Source organism: Nicotiana sylvestris, chromosome 11 (genome assembly GCF_000393655.2).
Source record: "Nicotiana sylvestris chromosome 11, ASM39365v2, whole genome shotgun sequence".
Classification (NCBI taxonomy): Eukaryota; Viridiplantae; Streptophyta; class Magnoliopsida; order Solanales; family Solanaceae; genus Nicotiana; species Nicotiana sylvestris.
The window spans coordinates 53,020,588-53,040,315 of record NC_091067.1 but is presented as its reverse complement, the minus strand read 5'-3'; the positions used below and the strand labels follow the sequence as shown (position 1 = coordinate 53,040,315).

General features: G+C 37.8%; 1 protein-coding gene across 2 annotated transcripts; it reads left to right on the top strand.

Annotated features, from left to right (window-relative positions):
- Window positions 1-886: 886 nt before the first annotated feature.
- On the top strand, window positions 887-19,323 carry LOC104229239 ((DL)-glycerol-3-phosphatase 2). Of its 2 annotated transcripts, XM_009781843.2 has the most exons (7): window positions 887-1,136; window positions 3,768-3,992; window positions 6,817-6,877; window positions 7,027-7,174; window positions 13,715-13,794; window positions 18,082-18,151; window positions 19,010-19,323. In XM_009781843.2, the coding sequence occupies exons 1-7, from the start codon at window positions 1,049-1,051 to the stop codon at window positions 19,055-19,057; spliced, it is 720 nt and encodes a 239-aa protein (XP_009780145.1). In that variant the 5' UTR covers window positions 887-1,048; the 3' UTR covers window positions 19,058-19,323. The 2 variants fall into 2 exon arrangements, with proteins under 2 accessions (XP_009780145.1, XP_009780144.1); XM_009781842.2 differs by lacking the exon at window positions 18,082-18,151 and having other exon boundaries at window positions 896-1,136.
- Window positions 19,324-19,728: the final 405 nt, after the last annotated feature.

Here is a 19,728-nt window from a genome sequence, read left to right as displayed (position 1 = left end):
TATAGAAATTAAGAAAAGAAAAGAAAAAAAGGAACAAGTACGACGGGAAAAGTGAAAGTCGTCATATTTTAAAGTGTAAACGCATGAAATTTTGGGTGAGGATGCACCCCCGTCTTCTGCGTATATCCACCCTTGCCTTAAGATATAGTCACTCCACCTCAACCTTATAGAGTTTGCTTAGAAAATATATACTCGGGGATATATTTTTGAGTATATATTTTTTGCCTACTTACTAAATATTTAATTTTCAGGAAAATATTTTTGTTCATTCCTACCAAACACATCCTATAAAGGATAAATACTATTTTATAAATTGCAACTTTTAGCTTTTGGACATAGATTTGATTGAAACTTGATTTTTTTTTTGAAATTGTGTGGAAAAATATTTTTCGGAAGTTGAAATTGTGTTTGGACATGCATTTATTTGAAAAAGTTGAAGTTTTGTGAGTGGAAGAAAACTGTCCTAAACTAGTTTTTTTGGAACTTGATGTTTTTTTATATCTGATCATATTCTATGAATAAATAATTTTTTTATTTTTTTAATATGGCCAAACGAGAGAATTTTTAAATCTTTTCCTGGGATGTCAACTACTAGCCTATTTGGCCAAGCTGCAAAAATCTTTTTTTTTAAAAGTGCTTTTCTCAAAAGTACTTTTGGTGAGAAGCAGTTTGTATATGACTAATTAGTTTGAAAAGCACTTCTGAGCAGCAATTAGTGTTTGACCAAGCTTTAAAAAACTACTTCTAAATGTATTTTTTCTCGAAATTGCTTCTGCTTCTCCTCAAAATTATTTTTTTTACGAAGCTTGGCCAAACCGCTCAAATTGAGCCAAAAGTTCTTTTGGGCAAAAAAAAAAAAAAAGCACTTTTCCCCAATTGTTCAACCACATAATACACTAAAAATTCAGCTAAACCCATCAGTACTGCTTTAGTGCATTTTCTTCAAATTAAGCCGAGAGGCTAACAAAAAATAAGCTTACAGATCTGCCCAAATTTTAAGCGGTTGCAGGTTGTTGTGGGCTACTAGAAGCTAAAAGTTGTTCAAAAAATGGCGAATCAGGGCAGCACTGATGCTTCATCTGCAAGAAAAGCCTCAATCACTCACGTAATCTTTGACATGGACGGCCTTCTTCTAGGTATATATCATTCTGTATAGGATCTTTCTTACTTGATTTACTATAGTTCCATTCTATTTTGCAAATCTGGATGACTTGAGAATGCAATGCCCACTGTTTCTTCACCCAATTGCCCATTTTGCCAATAACTGGTAATGTGCTTGTGCGAATTTCCTATAAGTAGTTTTTCAAGGGTTGGTATACCTTTGGTATCCTATCGTTTGCTTAAATTGTTTGTTCTTTGGATGTCGTAAAATTTGTGATCATTGGGGAAGTGAAGTTAAAAAATTTGAGTGTGATATGTTCTACCCTTATTTTAAATCATAATCAATCTTAATCATATTTTCTAATATTGATTTCTGACCACAATCTACATAGCCCCTCTTATTTCTTCCTTTTGTATGTTACATTTAGGATTGATGCAATTGGTAATGATTTAATGACTTGTAGACACGGCGACGAAGTTGCATTTGTCAGTGAAAGTTAGTGTAAATTTGGTGAACTACAAATGCAAGTTCGTCATCGTCCTAATTCTCATCTATAAGTTATCAAATCGTTTCCAGTTGCATCAATCCCAAATACAACATCTTCCATAACCAGAGCTCATAGAAGAAAGAGATAAGAGGGTCTTGTATAGAATGAGGTAAAAAGTCCATAATAGAGAATATGATTATGATTGAAAGAAGAGGTTGAATACTGTGCTTTTGATGTTATACCTTGTCAGCTGTGATAGACTCAGGATTTGTAAAAATAGGGTAGGGAAGATCATCTATTTGACAATACTTAGCAGAACTTCTGAATAAAAATCTTAGGGGTTAGAGGGGACACAAGTAATTCCGTAAGGCGTTTTTAAAAATTTAGAAAAGCTTTTGAAGGGTAAAGTTTCATTCGTGGAGAATATTGAGCGCATGCGGTGCAACAAAACAATCAGCCGCTGCTTGAGGGCCTTATTTGATTTGGAATTTTGAAGTTGCCTTTCTTATTGATACCACAAGTTGTCAATGATAAGTGATATGTGAACAACTCTACAATATCTAGTCTCTTTAAGTGAAACCTTGTGACCATTAGGCCATTTCTTATGCAGAGAAGATTAGTCAAGATTTATTACTACTTTTCTCTATAGGTAAATTAACTGACAAGAGTGGGCTGCTCTAGTGGTGAGCACCCTCCACTTACAACCAAGAGGTTGTGAGTTCGAGTCAGCCTAAGAGCAAGGTGAGGAATTCTTGGAGGGAGGGATGCCGAGGGTCTATCGGAAACATCCTCTCTACCCCAGAGTAGGGGTAAGGTCTGCGTACACACTACCCTCCCCAGACCCCACTAGTGGGACTATACTGGGTTGTTATTGTTGTTGCCTATAGGTAAATTAAGCCACTAAACATTCTAATGGAGATGGTATAATAAGAGTGTTCCTCAAGCATGTATACGCATTTGTATGTCTATGTCTTTCTGATGTAACATCACATATCTGGCACGTAAGTTACTCAAGACCTATGTTGCGGGGACTCTCCAAAGTGTTGCCGCACCCGTGTCATATCCTTAAAAAATGCACTACCTTTGGAGGATCCGACACGCATCCCGCGACATTTTCGGAGAGTCCAAGCAACAAAGCTCAAGACTAAGACATTTCTCACCTATCAAAGAAAACAAAATGGCCTGTTTTAGCTCTTTGATTATATTTCCCCCTAATTAAAAGGAATGAAGAGTAAATTACCGAGCTTTGTGGTTCTGAGAGCATGCTACCATAGCAGAAAAAGACTTGCTTTCTTTGTTTTAATGACATATTACTCACTGCCTATACGCTGGTATGATTCTTATTTCACTAGAAACCTTACACGTGTGCATCTGTAGCGGAAACATTAGCAACGGGATAGTTAGAGAAAGTCTCCTCTGCCATGCATTATTTTATCTTCTACTTTTCTTAGAGGTGTACGTACAATCTCATGAAGTGAGGATTGCGCAGGACCATATAAGGTGAGCAAATATTCCACATCCCAACGATATGGGACAACTCAACAAACTCTTATACGCTAGAAAGCTTGGTGCGCTTTGAGATTTATAAATGTCAACAAAAATCTAGTTCCATCTTTGTCAACCAAAGAAAAAAAATCTAGTCTCCCGTTCTCTCAGTGCAACAGTAAGATTGATGTTTATTTCTTATAGGTGATCTTGAAGTTTAGAAAAAGGATCCATGTACTATTTCATTTGATTTTTAGTGAGGTCATTTACTTTTTCAATCCAAGAGTTTGTTATTTTGGATTTTATTTTGTTACCCAGGTTATATAACTTAAATAACCATAGAACAAATTCACACAGCCAAATCTGTTATGCCCCTTGGATATGTGTATGTGGTTTAACCACAGCGGACACTGCATGGCTTTTTATAATTTAATGTTTTTTACATCATGTGATATATTAGGACACTCCAGTCTGTTTCTTTGAAAAAAAAGAGAGCTTCTAAATAATGGGAAGAGCAGGTGAGGATAGATTGTTAACTTGGGGGATCCAAGGGGAGATTGATATACCAGGCTTTTCCTGTTTGTTGGATTCTATTGGAAAGAAACAAGGAAATCTTTGTGTAGTTGAATAGTTGCTACTTGAATTCAAGTCTTGGTTGACTAGCTTATGTGTTGCTTTTCTTTTGTGTATCAGACACGGAGAAATTCTATACGGAGGTCCAGGAGATTATACTTGCTAGGTATAATAAGACTTTTGATTGGTCACTCAAGGCAAAGATGATGGGGAAGAAGGCGATAGAGGCTGCCAGGGTCTTTGTTGAAGAGACAGGAATAAGTGATTCACTTACAGCTGAAGATTTTCTTGTAGAAAGAGAGGAAATGTTGCAGAAAATGTTTCCCACAAGTGACCTCATGCCAGGTACAAGTTTAAGCACTAGTGGCAGATTATTCTTCTTTATTCCTTTCTCAAGTTTCAGGTTTCTCACCCTTCCTGAGTGTTCTACATAAGAGTAGCAGACGTTTATGGGATTGGTTATTTGTCTTAAAATGGCATGGAGTAGCCACCTTCCTTTTTGACCAAGTTCCTTTTGATGGTCCGTTCTGCAAATTTTCTCTGCAAAGTTACTTTTGAGTTTAGCTTCAGTAATCATCGTTTTGTTTCTTCTGACAGTTACATCATTCCTTCATTTTTATCAATCTATTGATTTTCGAATAACCCCTTCCGTCATGAGATGTGACTGAAAGAGCCATTTTTCTTTTTAGTCATTAAAGAAATCTTCTGTTTCCAGAAAACTCTGGTTATCCTCCTAGTTCTTCTCACATTCAGTTTTCCATTTTTCTCAACCAGTATATGGCACAAATTTCAGGTTTTAGCTTCAGGTGAAAACCATGTGAATGTATTTTTATCTTTTAGCATGAAAAAGATACTTTGAAGTGATAGTTAGAACTGTCGAGGTGTGCGCAAGCTAGACTGGACACCACCGTTATATAAAAGAAGTTGATCCAAATGATGTGAAATTAAGTTTTGAATAGTGCTAAATAGACAAGTAGGGACAGGTGGAAAATTTTTGTATTGTATCTGGTGTTCCCTTCAATATTCAAGTCGGATTCTAAACTTCCTATTTGTGAAATTTGTGAAAGGGAAAAGGCAGGGGGTCGCGTTCTCATGAATCTCTCTTGAAACGAGACGAGATCTTCTGCTTTAATGCTTATTTTTGTGAAAGGTAAAAGGCTGTGTTGAAGCCGTATATACAGAGCAAAAAGATCATCAAAAAGAGACCCTAAAAGGTCTTACAAGGATCCAATGATATCTGCCAAAGCCTCTACATCTTGCAGAAGTTCTTCTTTACACCAAAAATAAAATAGTATCATACAGTTCATCTTAACTTTCTGTAAAGGGCTGCATTTCCTTCAAAACACCTAAGTTCCTTTCCATCCATACTGTCCACCATACCCATGCTGGATTTTTTTTTTTTTTTTTGATTTGCACCGGGTGTCCGAGTCTCTTCGAGCCCCGACTAATCCCGGGGGTGCACAGGCCCTCGGCAAGGAGTTTCACGCAAGTGCACCACGGTTAATTCAGGTTTTACCCAGTCCGATGGCCCTCAGAAATTGTTTGCACCCAGTGGGTTTCGAACTTGAGACCTTGAAAGGGAGCAAACCCCAAGGCTCAAGTCAATTGCCACCAGGCCAACCCCTGAGGGTTCCCATGCTGGAATTGAGCTCCATCATCTCTTCTGCTTCACTGTACCTCCCATGTTGTTTCAACATTTTAGCAGATCTCCTGTGGACTTAGGCATAACCCACTTAATTCCTTTCATACCGAGAAACAATTGCCACAGCTGGTCAGTGAGTCGACAGTGAATGAAAAGGTGGTTGATGGTCCCGTACTCCTTCCCACATACAAAAGCATCTAGAGCATAACTTGAAGCCCTTTCTCTTCAAGTTTTCTTGAGTCAGACATGCCCTTTAGAAACTAACCATACAAAGCAAGCTACTTTATAGCAATCAACTTTATCCAAGTTTTGCTAAGGGAATAACCAGTTCTTAAGGATGAGACACCCATATTGCCTGAACATACAAGCTGCTAAATGCTAATGGGGTTTCAATCCTTTCTCTTTATCTCTATCTCTGCCGGCTAATGGGGCCTAACTTATATGGTATTTCACGATGAACTTCTACCAATAGGGGATAGCTTTAGCTGAGTTTAATACTCTGGAGAGGCTGTGCTTTACTTGATGGAAATAGCTCCGCATTTCTTTTCATCACCCAAAAGAAGAAGCGGGTAATATGCAGGGATCGGTAACCTTTAGATGCCAAATAAAAGCTTCCCTTATAACATTTTTGCTTTATTTTGCATTTCAAAGCCTTGGAGCTGTCGCCAGAGGATGGCCTAGTGGTTGGGAGCTGGAGTAACAACCTTGATCAATTATATTCGAATCTCAGCAGAGGCGACCCTAGATGAAACTTCCAATTTGCCTAAAGTCTTGGTGGCTAGAGCTATCCGGTACATGTGCTAGTTGGGGATGATAGGTACTGGATTGATTTTGTGGAGGTGCATGCAAGCTGGCCTCAATACCACTATTATCAAAAAAAATTATAAAAGAAAATTCTATATTTAAGTGAAATGGAGCATATGATTTCCTAGTTATTCAAGGAAAAGGCTTCTGTTACCCTCTTGTAGTACACTCTTCAAAGTTAGAACATTTCTGCCTGCATGAGAAATGATTTGCAGTGGTTTCTTTCTGCTCCAACCATCACAATGGCAAATGGTTAGTTTGACTATTCATTTTGTGTATTGTGCATCTGTTAACTCCTTCCAAAAAATTCACCATTTGTAGGTCCCTACATAAAATGTAGAAAGCACTGTGTGGGACAAATTTCGTAATTCAATCTTATCAAAAGGATTGAAATTAACATTTATAGCTTGTGTGAGTAAAGCTGCATAGCAACTTGAGAATTGCTTGGAAGAATTACACCCATGATCTTAAATCTAATTCCTTATCTCCTTTCTTGTAAATCTTGTCCAACATCCTCTAGGATAATTATTTTTTCAAGTTCCTTGTGTCTAGTAATGTAATTTTAGAACAGTTATCTCTGAAGTAGAGTGGCTATCAAGTATGAAACTTGAATTGCATATACATTGTATACTGTTTATTTCAGTCTTTTGATTTTGTTTAATGCAAAATTATATTAGTATACACGAGTCTCTTTGCATCTTTTAACGTTTTGTCCTGTTACAGGGTCCAGCCGCCTGATTCATCACCTTCATGCAAATGGAATACCAATTTGTGTTGCTACAGGGTATGACATCTTCTTTTGGTTTTGTTCTTTAGAAAGTTTAATGTTGGTGGCGCAATTAGTATAGCAAGTAGACGTTAGATTCTGCATAAGCTAAAATAATGTTTAAGAAGTAAGATGCAATAAGTGAACTAATATAAATGCATTTTCAGTACACACACACGGCATTTTGACTTGAAAACTCAAAGACATGGTGAACTTTTTTCACTGATGCATCATATCGTTCGCGGTGATGATCCAGAAGTTAAACAAGGAAAGCCATCACCTGATATATTCCTTGCAGCTGCAAACAGATTTGAGGTAATTTTCTGATTAACTTTGATGTATTTTTATTTCTCGAGGACTATTGTTTTAAAAAAATATTGCTTTTCTTGTAGATTGACATAACGGAAAAGGGCCAGATTTGCCCCTCTACCATAGCAAATAAGCTATATTTACCATCTGTTTCAGTTTCATAACAAAGATACACTTAGTGTTATACTTTTGAGTTTATTTTACCCCTTATCCGTTAAATCCCTCTTTTAAACTTGAAAATAACACATGGCAAGCCCTGATTGAACTAAAATAAATCTGCCCCACTTTTAAGTATTAATTAGAGGGAAAAGGTCCAAATTTATCCCTCTACTTTCGGATATTGTCTACATTTAACCTCCGTTATACTATTCGGCCAAATTTACCCCTACCGTTATACTATTCTGCCAAATTTACCCTTACCATGTGTAAGCTTTTAAAAATTACCCCTCAGTCCATTAAGTAACCCAAAATCTCCCAAATCGCTTTTGTTTAAATCACTTGGTCTTCATCTTGATCCACTAAAGGGCAGCCCGGTGCACTAAGCTCCCGCTATGTGCGGGATCCGGGGAAGGGACCGGACCACACGGGTCTATTGTACGCAGCCTTACCCTGCATTTCTGCAAGAGGCTGTTTCCATGGCTTGAACCCGTGACCTCCTGGTCACATGGCAACAACTTTACCAGTTACGCCAAGGCTCCCCTTCTTCATCTTGATCCATTATTTTCAGAAATACTATTAATGTGAATGCTAAAGGTATCCAACTATAAAAATTATTTATGGATATTTTTAATTACCATCGCACCTACTTTTGGAATTGATTTAAAATTTTTATAATTTTTCAACCATAAACACAACAAATTTCTATGGGTCCATTATTATGTATTATGTGCGACTGCTCATCATGTATGTACATGTATATACGGATATATTTTGTAATTGTCTAGTTAGTATAGAGTTCGGTCGATTAACTTTAGAGTGCACAATGCGTAGGCATTTGATTAAAGCAAAGTTGAATTCGGCAATGCAAAATTTCCATGGAACTTCAACTTCTATCACTAATACTTGCAAAGTCTTCGTACCTTTGGTGGAACAAATTCATTAAAGCTGGGTGTTGTAAATACTTTTGAAATTTAGACAAGCTACCTAATTTAGATTCTTCAATTTACTATACTTTGTTTACTAACCGCTGCATTATTTTAATATTTCTTTCTCGTATTTCTTTTTTCCAATTAAGAAAGCAGGTAAATGCCAACTATTTTGAAAATAGTGGATCAAGAAGAATAAGTGACTTAACTAAAATGATTTGGAAGATTCTGGGTCGCCTGATGGACTGAGGAGTAATTTTAAAAGTTTGTTGATAGTAGGGGTAAATTTGGCCAGATAGTATAATGGAGGTTAAATGTAACAATATTCAAAAGTAGAGGGGTAAATTTGAACCTATTCCCTTAATTAAATCCAAACCGACCCAACTTATTTACCTACCCATCTGAACCCCCCTAAATCCTCTCATTCCCTCATTCTCAGTCTAAATAGACCAACCCTCAATCAGGGCCCGCGGAAGGGAATTGCAGGCATCAGCCATCAAATTATTATGTGACATGTCAAAGAGTAGCAACATTCGTTCCTTCATTGCACCTTCGGAGTTGTTTCCCAAGTTGGTTCCTTTTCTTGAGGATAGAGCTCTTGAAAGAGATTGTGTTATTATTTTGCAAAACTTATGCATCAATGAAGATGCTAGAATTGCGATAGCTGAAACTGATGGATGCATTGCCTCACTTGTGAAACTTTTCTAATGTTACAATCGCAATGACCAGGAGCATGCAGCGGTTTTTCTTCTTTCTTTATGCTCTCAAAAGGTTCAATATTGTCAACTGGTGATGGATGAATGAGTCATCCCTGAACTTGTCACTATACCTATTAATGGAAACAACAAAGCAAAGGCAATGACTTTGGAGTTGCTAAGAGTGCTGAGGGGTGAAGGCACAAAATGAGAGAATGAGGGCATTTAGGGGGATTCGAATGGGTGGGTAAATAAGCTGGGTCGGGTTGGGTTTAATTAAAAGTGGAGCGTATTATTTTAGTTCAATCAGGGCTTGCCACATGTTATTTTCAAGTTTAGAAGAGGGATTCAACGGATAAGGGGTAAAATAAACTCAAAAGTATAACAAGTGTATCATTATGAAACTGAAACGGAGGGTATAGCTTATTTTCGATAGTAGAGGGGCAAATGTGGCCCTTTTCCATTGACATAATCTGAGAGATCTCATAGTTATGATACTAATCTTTGCTCTAGGTCAATCTTGTAGTACACAAACCTTGTCTAATCGATAATTTACCTACTAAACTTTTCAAATGTACGTGTTACTGTTGGCTTAGTTCTTATATCAAGCTTCATCATAATCTAATTCTTTCGAGATTTAAATTTTACTCTGTAATCTATTCGCAAGGACACAATGATCAACACATTATCATCTTTAATTGCTAGCTCCTAACTAAAAATGTAAAGACTATAATTTATCTTAGGATGTAGCTTTGTGACAAATTATCTCCATCACTTTTAGGGTATTTGTGAGAAAGCGCAAGAGAAAATATTATTGATATTCTATCAAGTGTTTTACAATAGCTCTATTTATAACTATACACAATACAATATTTTTACTTCTATTCCATAGGGGACTAGGACTATATACATTGCTATTATAATACACTCTCTCAAGCCGGTGCATCCACATCATATGTATCGAGCTTGTTACATATGTAACTAATACGAGGACTGGTGAGAGACTTGATGAAAATATCTACAAGCTGATTATTCGACTTCACAAACTTTGTAGCAATATCTCAAAGAGTGTCTTTTCTATGACGAAGTGACAGTCAACCTCAATGTATTTAGTTCTCTCATGGAATACTAGATTTGATGCAATATGAAGGACAACTCGATTATCAGTTTATCACACACAAGTTCCATGTGGCCGATCTCACGAAATTTCAACTCCTGGAGCAACTGTTTGATCCAAACTAGCTCACATGTTGCCATAGCCATTGCTTGATCTTCTGCTTCCGCACTAGACCGAGCAACCACGTTCTGTTTCTTGATCTTCCAAAACACCAAATTTACCTCCTACTAAAAAACAATATCCATGCGTAGAACGTCTATCATAAGGTAATCCTGCCCAATCAGCATTTGAATATCCAACGATCTGCTCGTGGCCTCGATTCTCAAACAATAATACTTTGGCTGGTGCTGATTTTATATACCAAAGAATGCAGACAATTACATACCAATGACTATCACAGTGAGAATCCATAAACTGACTTACAACACTCACAGGAACAGAAATGTCAGGTCTGGTCAGTGTGAGGTAGTTTAATTTACCAACTAGATGCCTTGTATGATCGCTAAATGGCTCCCCTTGTCCTGGCAAAAGTTTAGAATTCGGCCTGTCTCCTCAAGAATATCTAAGGCATATTTCCGTCGCGAGATCGCACTACTTGAGCTAGACCGAGCGACCTCAATACCCAGAAAGTAGTTTAATCTGCCCAGATCCTTAGTTTGAAAGTGCTGAAAGAGATGTTGCTTCAACTTAGTAGTATCATCCTGATCATTGCCGGTAATACCAATATTGTCAATATAAACCACCATATAAATATAGAGATTTGAAGCAGAATGCCGATAAAACATAGAGTGATCAGCTTCACTAAGAGTCATACCAAACTCCTGAATAACTGTGCTGAACTTACCAAACCAGGCTCGAGGAGACTATTTTAGACCATAGAGTGAATGACGCAACCGACATACAAGGCTACTAGACTCCCCCTTAGCAACAAAACCAGGTGGTTGCTCCATATAAACTTCATCCCCAAGGTCAGCATGAAGAAAAACATTCTTAATGTCCAACTGATAAAGAGGCCAATGACGAACAACAACCATGGATATAAAAAGGCGGACTGATACTATTTTATCCACGGGAGAGAAAGTATCATTGTAATCGGCCTAAATATTTGAGTATACCCTTTGACAACAAGACGTGCCTTAAGTCGATCAACATTGGCCATCTGGACCAACTTTGACTGCATATACCCAACTATAACCAACAGTAGATTTACCTGAAGGAAGAGGAACAAGTTCCCAAGTACTACTCGTATATGAAACAGGCATCTCGTTAATCATAGCTTGTCGCCATCGTGGATGAGATAGTGCTTCACCTGTAGACTTTGGGATGGAAACAGAGGACAAAGACGATTCAAACGCATAACGGGGTGATGAAAGACGATGATAACTTAAACCGATATATTGGGGATTAAGATTAAATGTGGAACGTGTACCTTTTCGAAGTGCAATCGATGGACTAGGAGGAGACACGTCCGAGTAGGAGCAGGGTAAGGTGCAGGACATGAATCAGCAGGGCGTGATTTTGGACGAGGATGACGGTGATAAGTCAAAAGTGGTGTTCTTGCAACTGGGGATATTGGAGGAGCAACAGTAGAGTCCTTAAAAGTCGGTATGGGTAAGACTTTAGCGGCTGGGGATATTGGAGAAGCAATATTAGACTACTCAAAAGTAGGTATAGGTAAGACCTCAGATATATCAATACGATCATAAGAGGTAAAGAAAGGATGAGACTCAGAAAATGTGACATCAGCTGACATAAGGTACCTATGAAGATTAGTTAAGTAGCAACAATATCTTTGTGAACATGGGAATAACCAAGGAAGACACATTTGAGAGCACGAGGAGCTAACTTATCTTTCTCAAGGGCTAAGTTATGAACGAAATATGTGCTCCCAAAAACACGAGGGGAAGAGAGTATAAAGGTGACTTGGGGAACAATACAGAATACAGGACTTGCTTCTGAATAGGAGATGAAGACATCCGATTAATCAAGTAACAAGCTTTGAGAACTGCACGTCCCAAAAATGCAACGGAACATAGGACTGGATGAGAAGTGTGCGAGCAGTCTCAATCTAAGTTGCTCGAACACGGGTGCGGATGTCCGATACGGGTACGGATCTAGAGGTCGGATTATTCGAGATGTAAATTCTAAGATTCGGGGATACAGATCCTAGTACGGATACGGGTGCAAGGATTCGGCTAAAAATAATTCAAATATAAAAAAAGGCTCTAAATTATAAGAAATTATGTGAAATACTTAAGTACAGATTGTAAAGTTTGGATTCCTTTTTTATTCTTATGTTGTAGATAAGTAAAGGATTGATTTCTTAGATAACGTACGCTATTTTCTTCAACTTTACCCCAATTATTAGGATTTTGATTTCGGGAACCAAATTGTATCGCATCTCGAATTTTCCGTCCGTCGTGGTCAAAGTAACCGAAATTGTTTGATCAGATCCGGTATGGATCCCATACCCACACCCATACTAGTGTCGTGTCGACACGAGTACGGTACCTAAACTGCCATGTCGGAGCAACTTAGGTCTCAATGAGGTTCCTATTCTTTCTCTCTGCAACCCCATTCTGCTGAGGAGTATAAGGACAAGATGTCTGATGAAGAATTCCTTGAGATGTCATAAATTGCTGAAACTGAGAGGGCAAATACTCGAAGGCATTGTATCTGCGAGCATACTAGCCTGTTTGGCCAAGCTTAAAAAATCAGCTTATTTTTAGAAGCGTTTTTTTTCTAAAGTACTTTTCTCAAAAGTACTTTTGATGAAAATCAGTTTGTGTTTGGTTAATTGATTTGAAAAGCATTTCTGAGCAGCAATTAGTGTTTGACCAACAACAACAACATACCTAGTATTATCCCACACCGTGGGGTTTGGGGATGGTAGTGTGTACGCAGACCTTACCCTTACCTAGTGTTTGACCAAGCTTTAAAAAAGTACTTCTAAGTGTATTTTTCTAAAAAAATATTTTTCTAAAAAGTACTTTTAGACAGAAGCTATTTTTTTCTGCTTCTCCAATATTGTTTTTATTTCTATCCAAAAGCATTTTTTTTTCGTTCTAAAAGCTTGGCCAAGCACTTAACTTTGAAAAAAAAAGGCTATTCATGTAGAAGAAGATTCTCTTATGTGAATATAAGTTTCTCTAAAGTTATCTTTGATCAAAATGATTATTGAAAAGTCAACATCGAAAAACTTTTGGATAGATGGAGTATCTAAAATGAGCAAAAAATGGGCCCCATTATGGTATAGTATGTTCATATAGTTCTCTTTTTAGGAAGTCCACTATTTTGGGATGAACTAAAATTAGAAGGTGGGGTGCTCAATTTGAAGCAGAAAGAGTACAACAACTAAAAGATTCATGATGGAAACTAGGACATTTGACTACAAAAAAGCAACTTTAATTTGTTCCCAGGATTAGACAAAAGACTACTTTTTTTGATTGTACAAGGTTTCATGGAATAAAAAATGTAAATTAACACCGATTTGGTCACCAACGCTGAGGTAGTTAGATTTAATTAGTAAAACTAGATTTGAGTCCTTCAGAGTTCAGATAATGGAAAGTTAGAAGTATGGTCGGTATAATTAAAGTATGATATATCATGGATGCCTATGAGCTGTATATTTAAAGTTTAACATGGACAGGGTGGACCAGTAGATCCACAGAGGATTCTTGTATTTGAAGATGCGCCCTCAGGTGTCCTTGCAGCCAAGAATGCTGGAATGTAAGCCTATCACCCAGAACTTTAATGTTTGCTGATATGTTTTTCATTTTCTTCAGATAGCTTGAGAGAGCTATGCGATTGCTTTTCAGTTAAGTGCTTCAATTAAAATTAAACTTCATTGCACTTCTTCTTTCATGGTTTAAGGAGTTTACTGATACTAACCCCCATGCACTTCCCATTAAATGTTTGCACAAGTGCATTTTTTATATTGTCTTATGTATTTTTGCCTTAGTAGCTTTTACTAGGATAGTTTTTCCATTCGACAATAGTCTTATGTGCTTGAGATCCTGTATAAAAGGTCTCACGACGCAACTCCCACCGGAGTCGCAACGACGCCTAACACTACTTGCTACGCAAGCCAACAGTCACACAAACACAACGAATTTGGAGAAACATGGTTTTATAAGCTCAATAATGGAAATATCATGAAATATCTGATGAAAACAACCACAATACTGCTACAACCATCCCAAATATCAGGTGTCAACGAGTACCTGAGCACTACTGAGTATCAAAATACATGGCCAAATTCTCAATACAACTGTCTGAATAGTAGAACAATAATATAAGAAATAATGAAAGAGAACTACCTCGTAGTCTCCCAAAAGCTGGTAGCAACATAACACTAGAGATCACCTCGCCCGGAAGTACCTGAATTTGCACACGAAGTGCAGAATGTAGTATGAGTACAACCGACCCTATGTACGCAATAAGTAACAACACTAATCTTGGGCTGAAAGCAGTGACGAGCTCAGAAACAACAGCCAGATACCAATATCAATAATCAACAATAGTTCAGAATATAAAGGAAGCAGTAGAAGCGGGTAACTCAATGATATTATGTTCAGCTTGTTCACATTTTAGAAATTTAGGCATGCTTTCCAAGTATAACAGTTTAAGCCCAACGCGGATAAGATCTTCATTTACCAGCTAGCATGAGACAGGTACATCTCTATGCTTACATGTTAAATATACATGTCAAAACAATAATATTTTAGTGAAACCATTATGATTAACCACACATCAACACTTAGCACGGTACGAGTGCATGGCATAGCTGCCTACCATCAAGCACGTATATAAAACACTGTCCTGCGCTCACTGCTGGCATGTCAGACTCCGGAGAGGCGGATCTTGCCTAAGTGCTAATCTCAATCATATAGCCCAATAGTGAGGCCTAGTGCACGCGTCGCCCCAACTCATTAACACGTAGCTCAATATGAGCCTGGCGTACGCGTCACCTCAAAATCAATACCAACCGGCTCTATGGCCCAAGCCCAGTCATCAATTGGTTAAGTCTCACTTCACCACATCTCACAGTATTCAATTCAACAATGTTACACTTGAGGCATCAACAACACGTAAGGAATCAAATAAGAAAGTACTGAGATAATATATCATATACGGTATAGCATCATGACTAAGAGCATGTGTACAATTAATGCAAATAACTCAGAAACAACAAGAATAGCCCTATCGGGTTTCAAACAAATAGCACATAGTCTAGACATGATTTCCAACATAAATCAGAACTCAAATGATCATACAGGTTTAGAAACATGGATAGGACGAGGCACGATAGCAAACCAATCCCATAATAGTCTAAAAGCCACCTCAAATCATGAACACACCGGTGCACGTACACACGCCCGTCACCTAGCGCGTACATCACCCCAATACCTTTCATATAACATAGTTCCCATGGTTAAATACCTTCAAATCCAAGTTTAGATATGTTACATACCTCAAAACGCAGGACTCAATACTCCAAAAAGCCCTTCCCACGCGAATCGTCCTCCGAACGACTTGAATCTTGTCACAAATAGCTTAATATCATCAAATAATGCCGTAGGAAACAACTTCGAACAATAAAGTTTCGATCTTTGTCAAAATCAAAAAGTCAACCCCAGGCCCACACCCCGGAACCTGGTCAAACTTACAAGTTCTGAACACCCATTCAATTACAAGTTCAATCATACTAAATTCATCCAATTCCGACCTTAAATCGACCTTCAAATCCTTATTTTATACTTTAGGAAAGCTTTTACTAAAATTCCCAATTTCTTCACTTTAAATCACCAATTAAATGCTAAAAACAAAAATGGAATCATGAAATAATAACAAATCCGAGTCAAAAATACTTACCTCAATCCAAATCGTGAAAATCCCCTCCAAAATAGCTCAAAGTCGAGTTCTCTAACCCAAAATGAGATATAATAACCAAACCTTCGAAATAAAGTATTTAAAACATTCTTCCTAGGCATACCCTTCGCGATCGTGGCCACATCTTCGCGACCGTGAAGAACAAACTTCCAGCTTCTCAAAAGACCCTACGCGAACACGAGGCCAAGGACGCGAACACGAAGCACTACACACCCTGACACTATGTGAACACGGGCATAGCTTTGCGACCGCGAAGGCTTACAGCCAAATGCCCCCAGTCGGCGTACCTTTTATGCGAACACGGTGACCGTAACGCGATTGTGAAGGCCACTGCATACCAAACTATCGCAAAAGCGATTACCACTTTGCGAACGTGAAGAACAACCCGCCTGCCTTCCAAAAATATACTATGCGATCGCGACAGTCCCTTCGCGATTGCGAAGAAGAAAGCCAGACATCAGGATCATCTAGCCAGAACATGGAGAAATGGTCCGAAACTCATTTGAAACACACGCAAGACCACCGAGACACCATCCTAACATACCACCAAGTCTTAAAACACAATACGAACTTACTCGAAGCCTCAAATCACATCAAACAACACGAAAATCACGAATCGTACCTCAATTCAAGTCTAATGAAATTAATGAACTTTGAACATCCAAAACTCATGCTGAACCATATCAAATCAACTCCGAATTACCTCAAATTTTGCATGCAAGTCCTAAATGACACAGCGGACCTATTCCAACTCTCGGAACCAAAATCCGAACCCGATATCAACAAAGTCAACTCCCGGTCAAACTTCTCAATCTTCCAAACCTTCAACTTTCCAACTTTAGCCAAAAAAACACCAAATCAACCTACGGACATCCAAATCAACATCCGGACATACATCTTATTCCAAAATCACCATACGAAGCTGTTGGAATAATCAATAATGAAAATACCATTTCGGAGTTGTCTACACAAAAGTCAAACTCCGGTCAACTCTTTCCACTTAAGCTTCCAACCTTGGAATTAAGTGTCCCAATTCACTCCAACACTTCCCGAAACCAAACCAAGCACCCCAACAAGTCACATAACCACAAAAGAACATAGAAGAGGCAATAAATAGGGGAATGGGGCTACAACACACAAAACGACCGGCCAGGTCGTTACAAAAGGTTACATTGATTGATTTTATGAGCATGGTCACTCGTCTAAATATATATCTCAATAATTTGGCACTAAGATTATGTTTAGTTGATTAACTCATAGATGGTGTAAATCTCTTGATGATAACACTAGTTAAAATTAGGTAACAATATGATTTTGGTATGGCTCTCCATGTCTGAGCTACGTGCTCAGTATAGCAAATAAGGTTACCTTTTATATATCTTTCGATTGCACTGATGACACTTGTTTCCATCTAGCTGCTAGTTTTTGTCTATTCTCCTCTTTCTGGATGTCTGACAAGTCAATTTACTTGGTCTCCAAGCCTTCTTTTTTCAGGATCTTGCTTTTTTCTTCCTCCTATTGTGAATTTTGTCTTGACTTTCAAGAAACTCTCTGAACCTATCATGTTTGTCGATGCTTCCTCGTGTTATAATTTTGTTTTCTGATTTAAATTCTTTTCCTGCCCCTTTAGGGTCATCGGATAAGCAAAAAGATTTATATTATTTTTCCACCCTCAACTGCCTCAGTTGTTTGCTGCTTTACCAGAACCCTGAAATTTCCTCTGACACCCACGCAAACTCCAGTGTTTTACCCATGATGGATAGACAGCAGTCCTTGTTTGCGTCCTTAAATATACAGACACAAATATCTTGCTTATAGTGATCACCAGAGTCCTTGTAACATGGTTCTTTTTTGGCGTTTTCTGGTTTTTGTCTTTTCAAATTAGTTTCTACTGTTTTATCCATTATAAGGCTATCTTTTTTTTTTTTCTTGTTTTAATTTGATATATTCAGATGCTTTCAGTGTGGAGTGTTAGCCATTTTCATATTTTTTGAACTTTCTCACCTTTGTTTCCTACTATTATTATTGTTGAGTTCCCACATTGGTGGAATGAAGGTTTCATGGTCTCTTTATATGGTATTGGGTAATTCTCGCCACCTGAGCTAACTTTCGGGGTTGAGTTAGGTCCAAGGTCCAATTCTTTCACATGGTATCAGAGCCAGGCTTGCCCAATTCTTGTTTCATCCGATTTGGGGTGAGTTATGCTCAAGGTCCATTTCTTTCACAATATGTTTTTGGGTTCTAAGAGGCATGTAGCATGCTTTAACTACTAAAATTCCTGAAGTTCTCTTTGTTGATGAGATTTTTTTCCTGGTAGATGCAACGTATGCCAAGCGAGTCCTGAAGTTGCATTTTAATTTTCGTTGATGTAGAAGATTACTGTTTAGAAACCAGAAACGAAAGGGAAGATGGAAATAAGAGATAATATGGAAGAAATTCGGTCTCTTAAATTGGTTCAGTTATTGTTTGAAATTTTGAATGGGAAGTAAATGTGAACAAATTTCCTTTGCAGATTTTCCTTTACAACCCTAAAAATGAGATGTGCTCAAGTTCCTTTCGCTTTAATTTTGCTTTTATTTTTGCTCCTTAGCTCTTCCATCCTTCCTTTTGTGAAAAAGGTTATGATATAGTTACCTTCTGCCAGCTTACCATGTTTTTTTCCAGCAAAAATATGGTGAAGCATAAGGAAAAAGAAAAGAAGAAAAGAAACTTTTCTCGATGAAGATGCAAAAAGAGGGGCAGTTATTTGCTATATTTATCCTTATTTTTCATTCTTACTAACAATGAAATTCAATTCTGTGTTTGTACAACAAAGCAAAATGCTCCTGCATCTTTTCATTCTGATGCATACCCATGAATTCATTGAAGATATCTTGTATGCCTCTCTTGCATCTTTAGATGAAGTCACTGATCTTGCTCTTATCTCCATAGCACGTTTTTGTCTACTTTGTTCCTATTTTTTGCCTTGATGTTATAGAAATGTGTCATAAAAGTTCTGCTCATGGTCAGGGTATCATCATCTACTGACGTGGGTTTTATGCACTGCATGCAGGTCAGTGGTTATGGTTCCAGATGCAAGGTTGGACAGTTCATATCATGAAGTTGCTGATCAGGTTTTGAGTTCTTTACTTGATTTCAACCCAGCAGATTGGGGGTTGCCTCCATTTGAAAATTCATCAACCAAACTAGATTAGAAAACTCGATTCGTTTATTTTGATCATGATCCTAAAGTTCCCAAACCGAGCCATATTATGAGTTCAAAACTCAAAGTTTGGGGTTCGCCTCCAGTTTCTAATTACTTGACTCATTATTTTAGATACTGAAGATCCATTTCTGTTAAAATGAAGAAATTGAAGATTTGTTGTATTTCACCTCATGCATGTGTCCATAATTTTTTTTTCTTTGATATCGGCAAACCCCATTTCCCCACCCACATCAGCCAAGTGGCCATTTTCCACTTTGTTCCCTTGGTGGAAGGAACTTCCTACACTTTCTTGAAGGTGTAGGGCTCATATTAAATGCACTTGTCCTTCCAACATATGTTATACTTGTTTTTTTCCTTCTCATAATCGTGGTGTCCAGGAAATTTGAGCTCATCTCGACTTATTTTATCGTGTATCTAGTACCTCCTACCAGCGCAAGTATCGAATAACTTTATCTATAATAGCTTGGACATTATATGAGGAAAAATCACCAAACATTTTTACTTTTGGTGAGATTTGAAACTAAGACCACATGGTTCTCAACCCATTTCATTGACCATTATGTTAC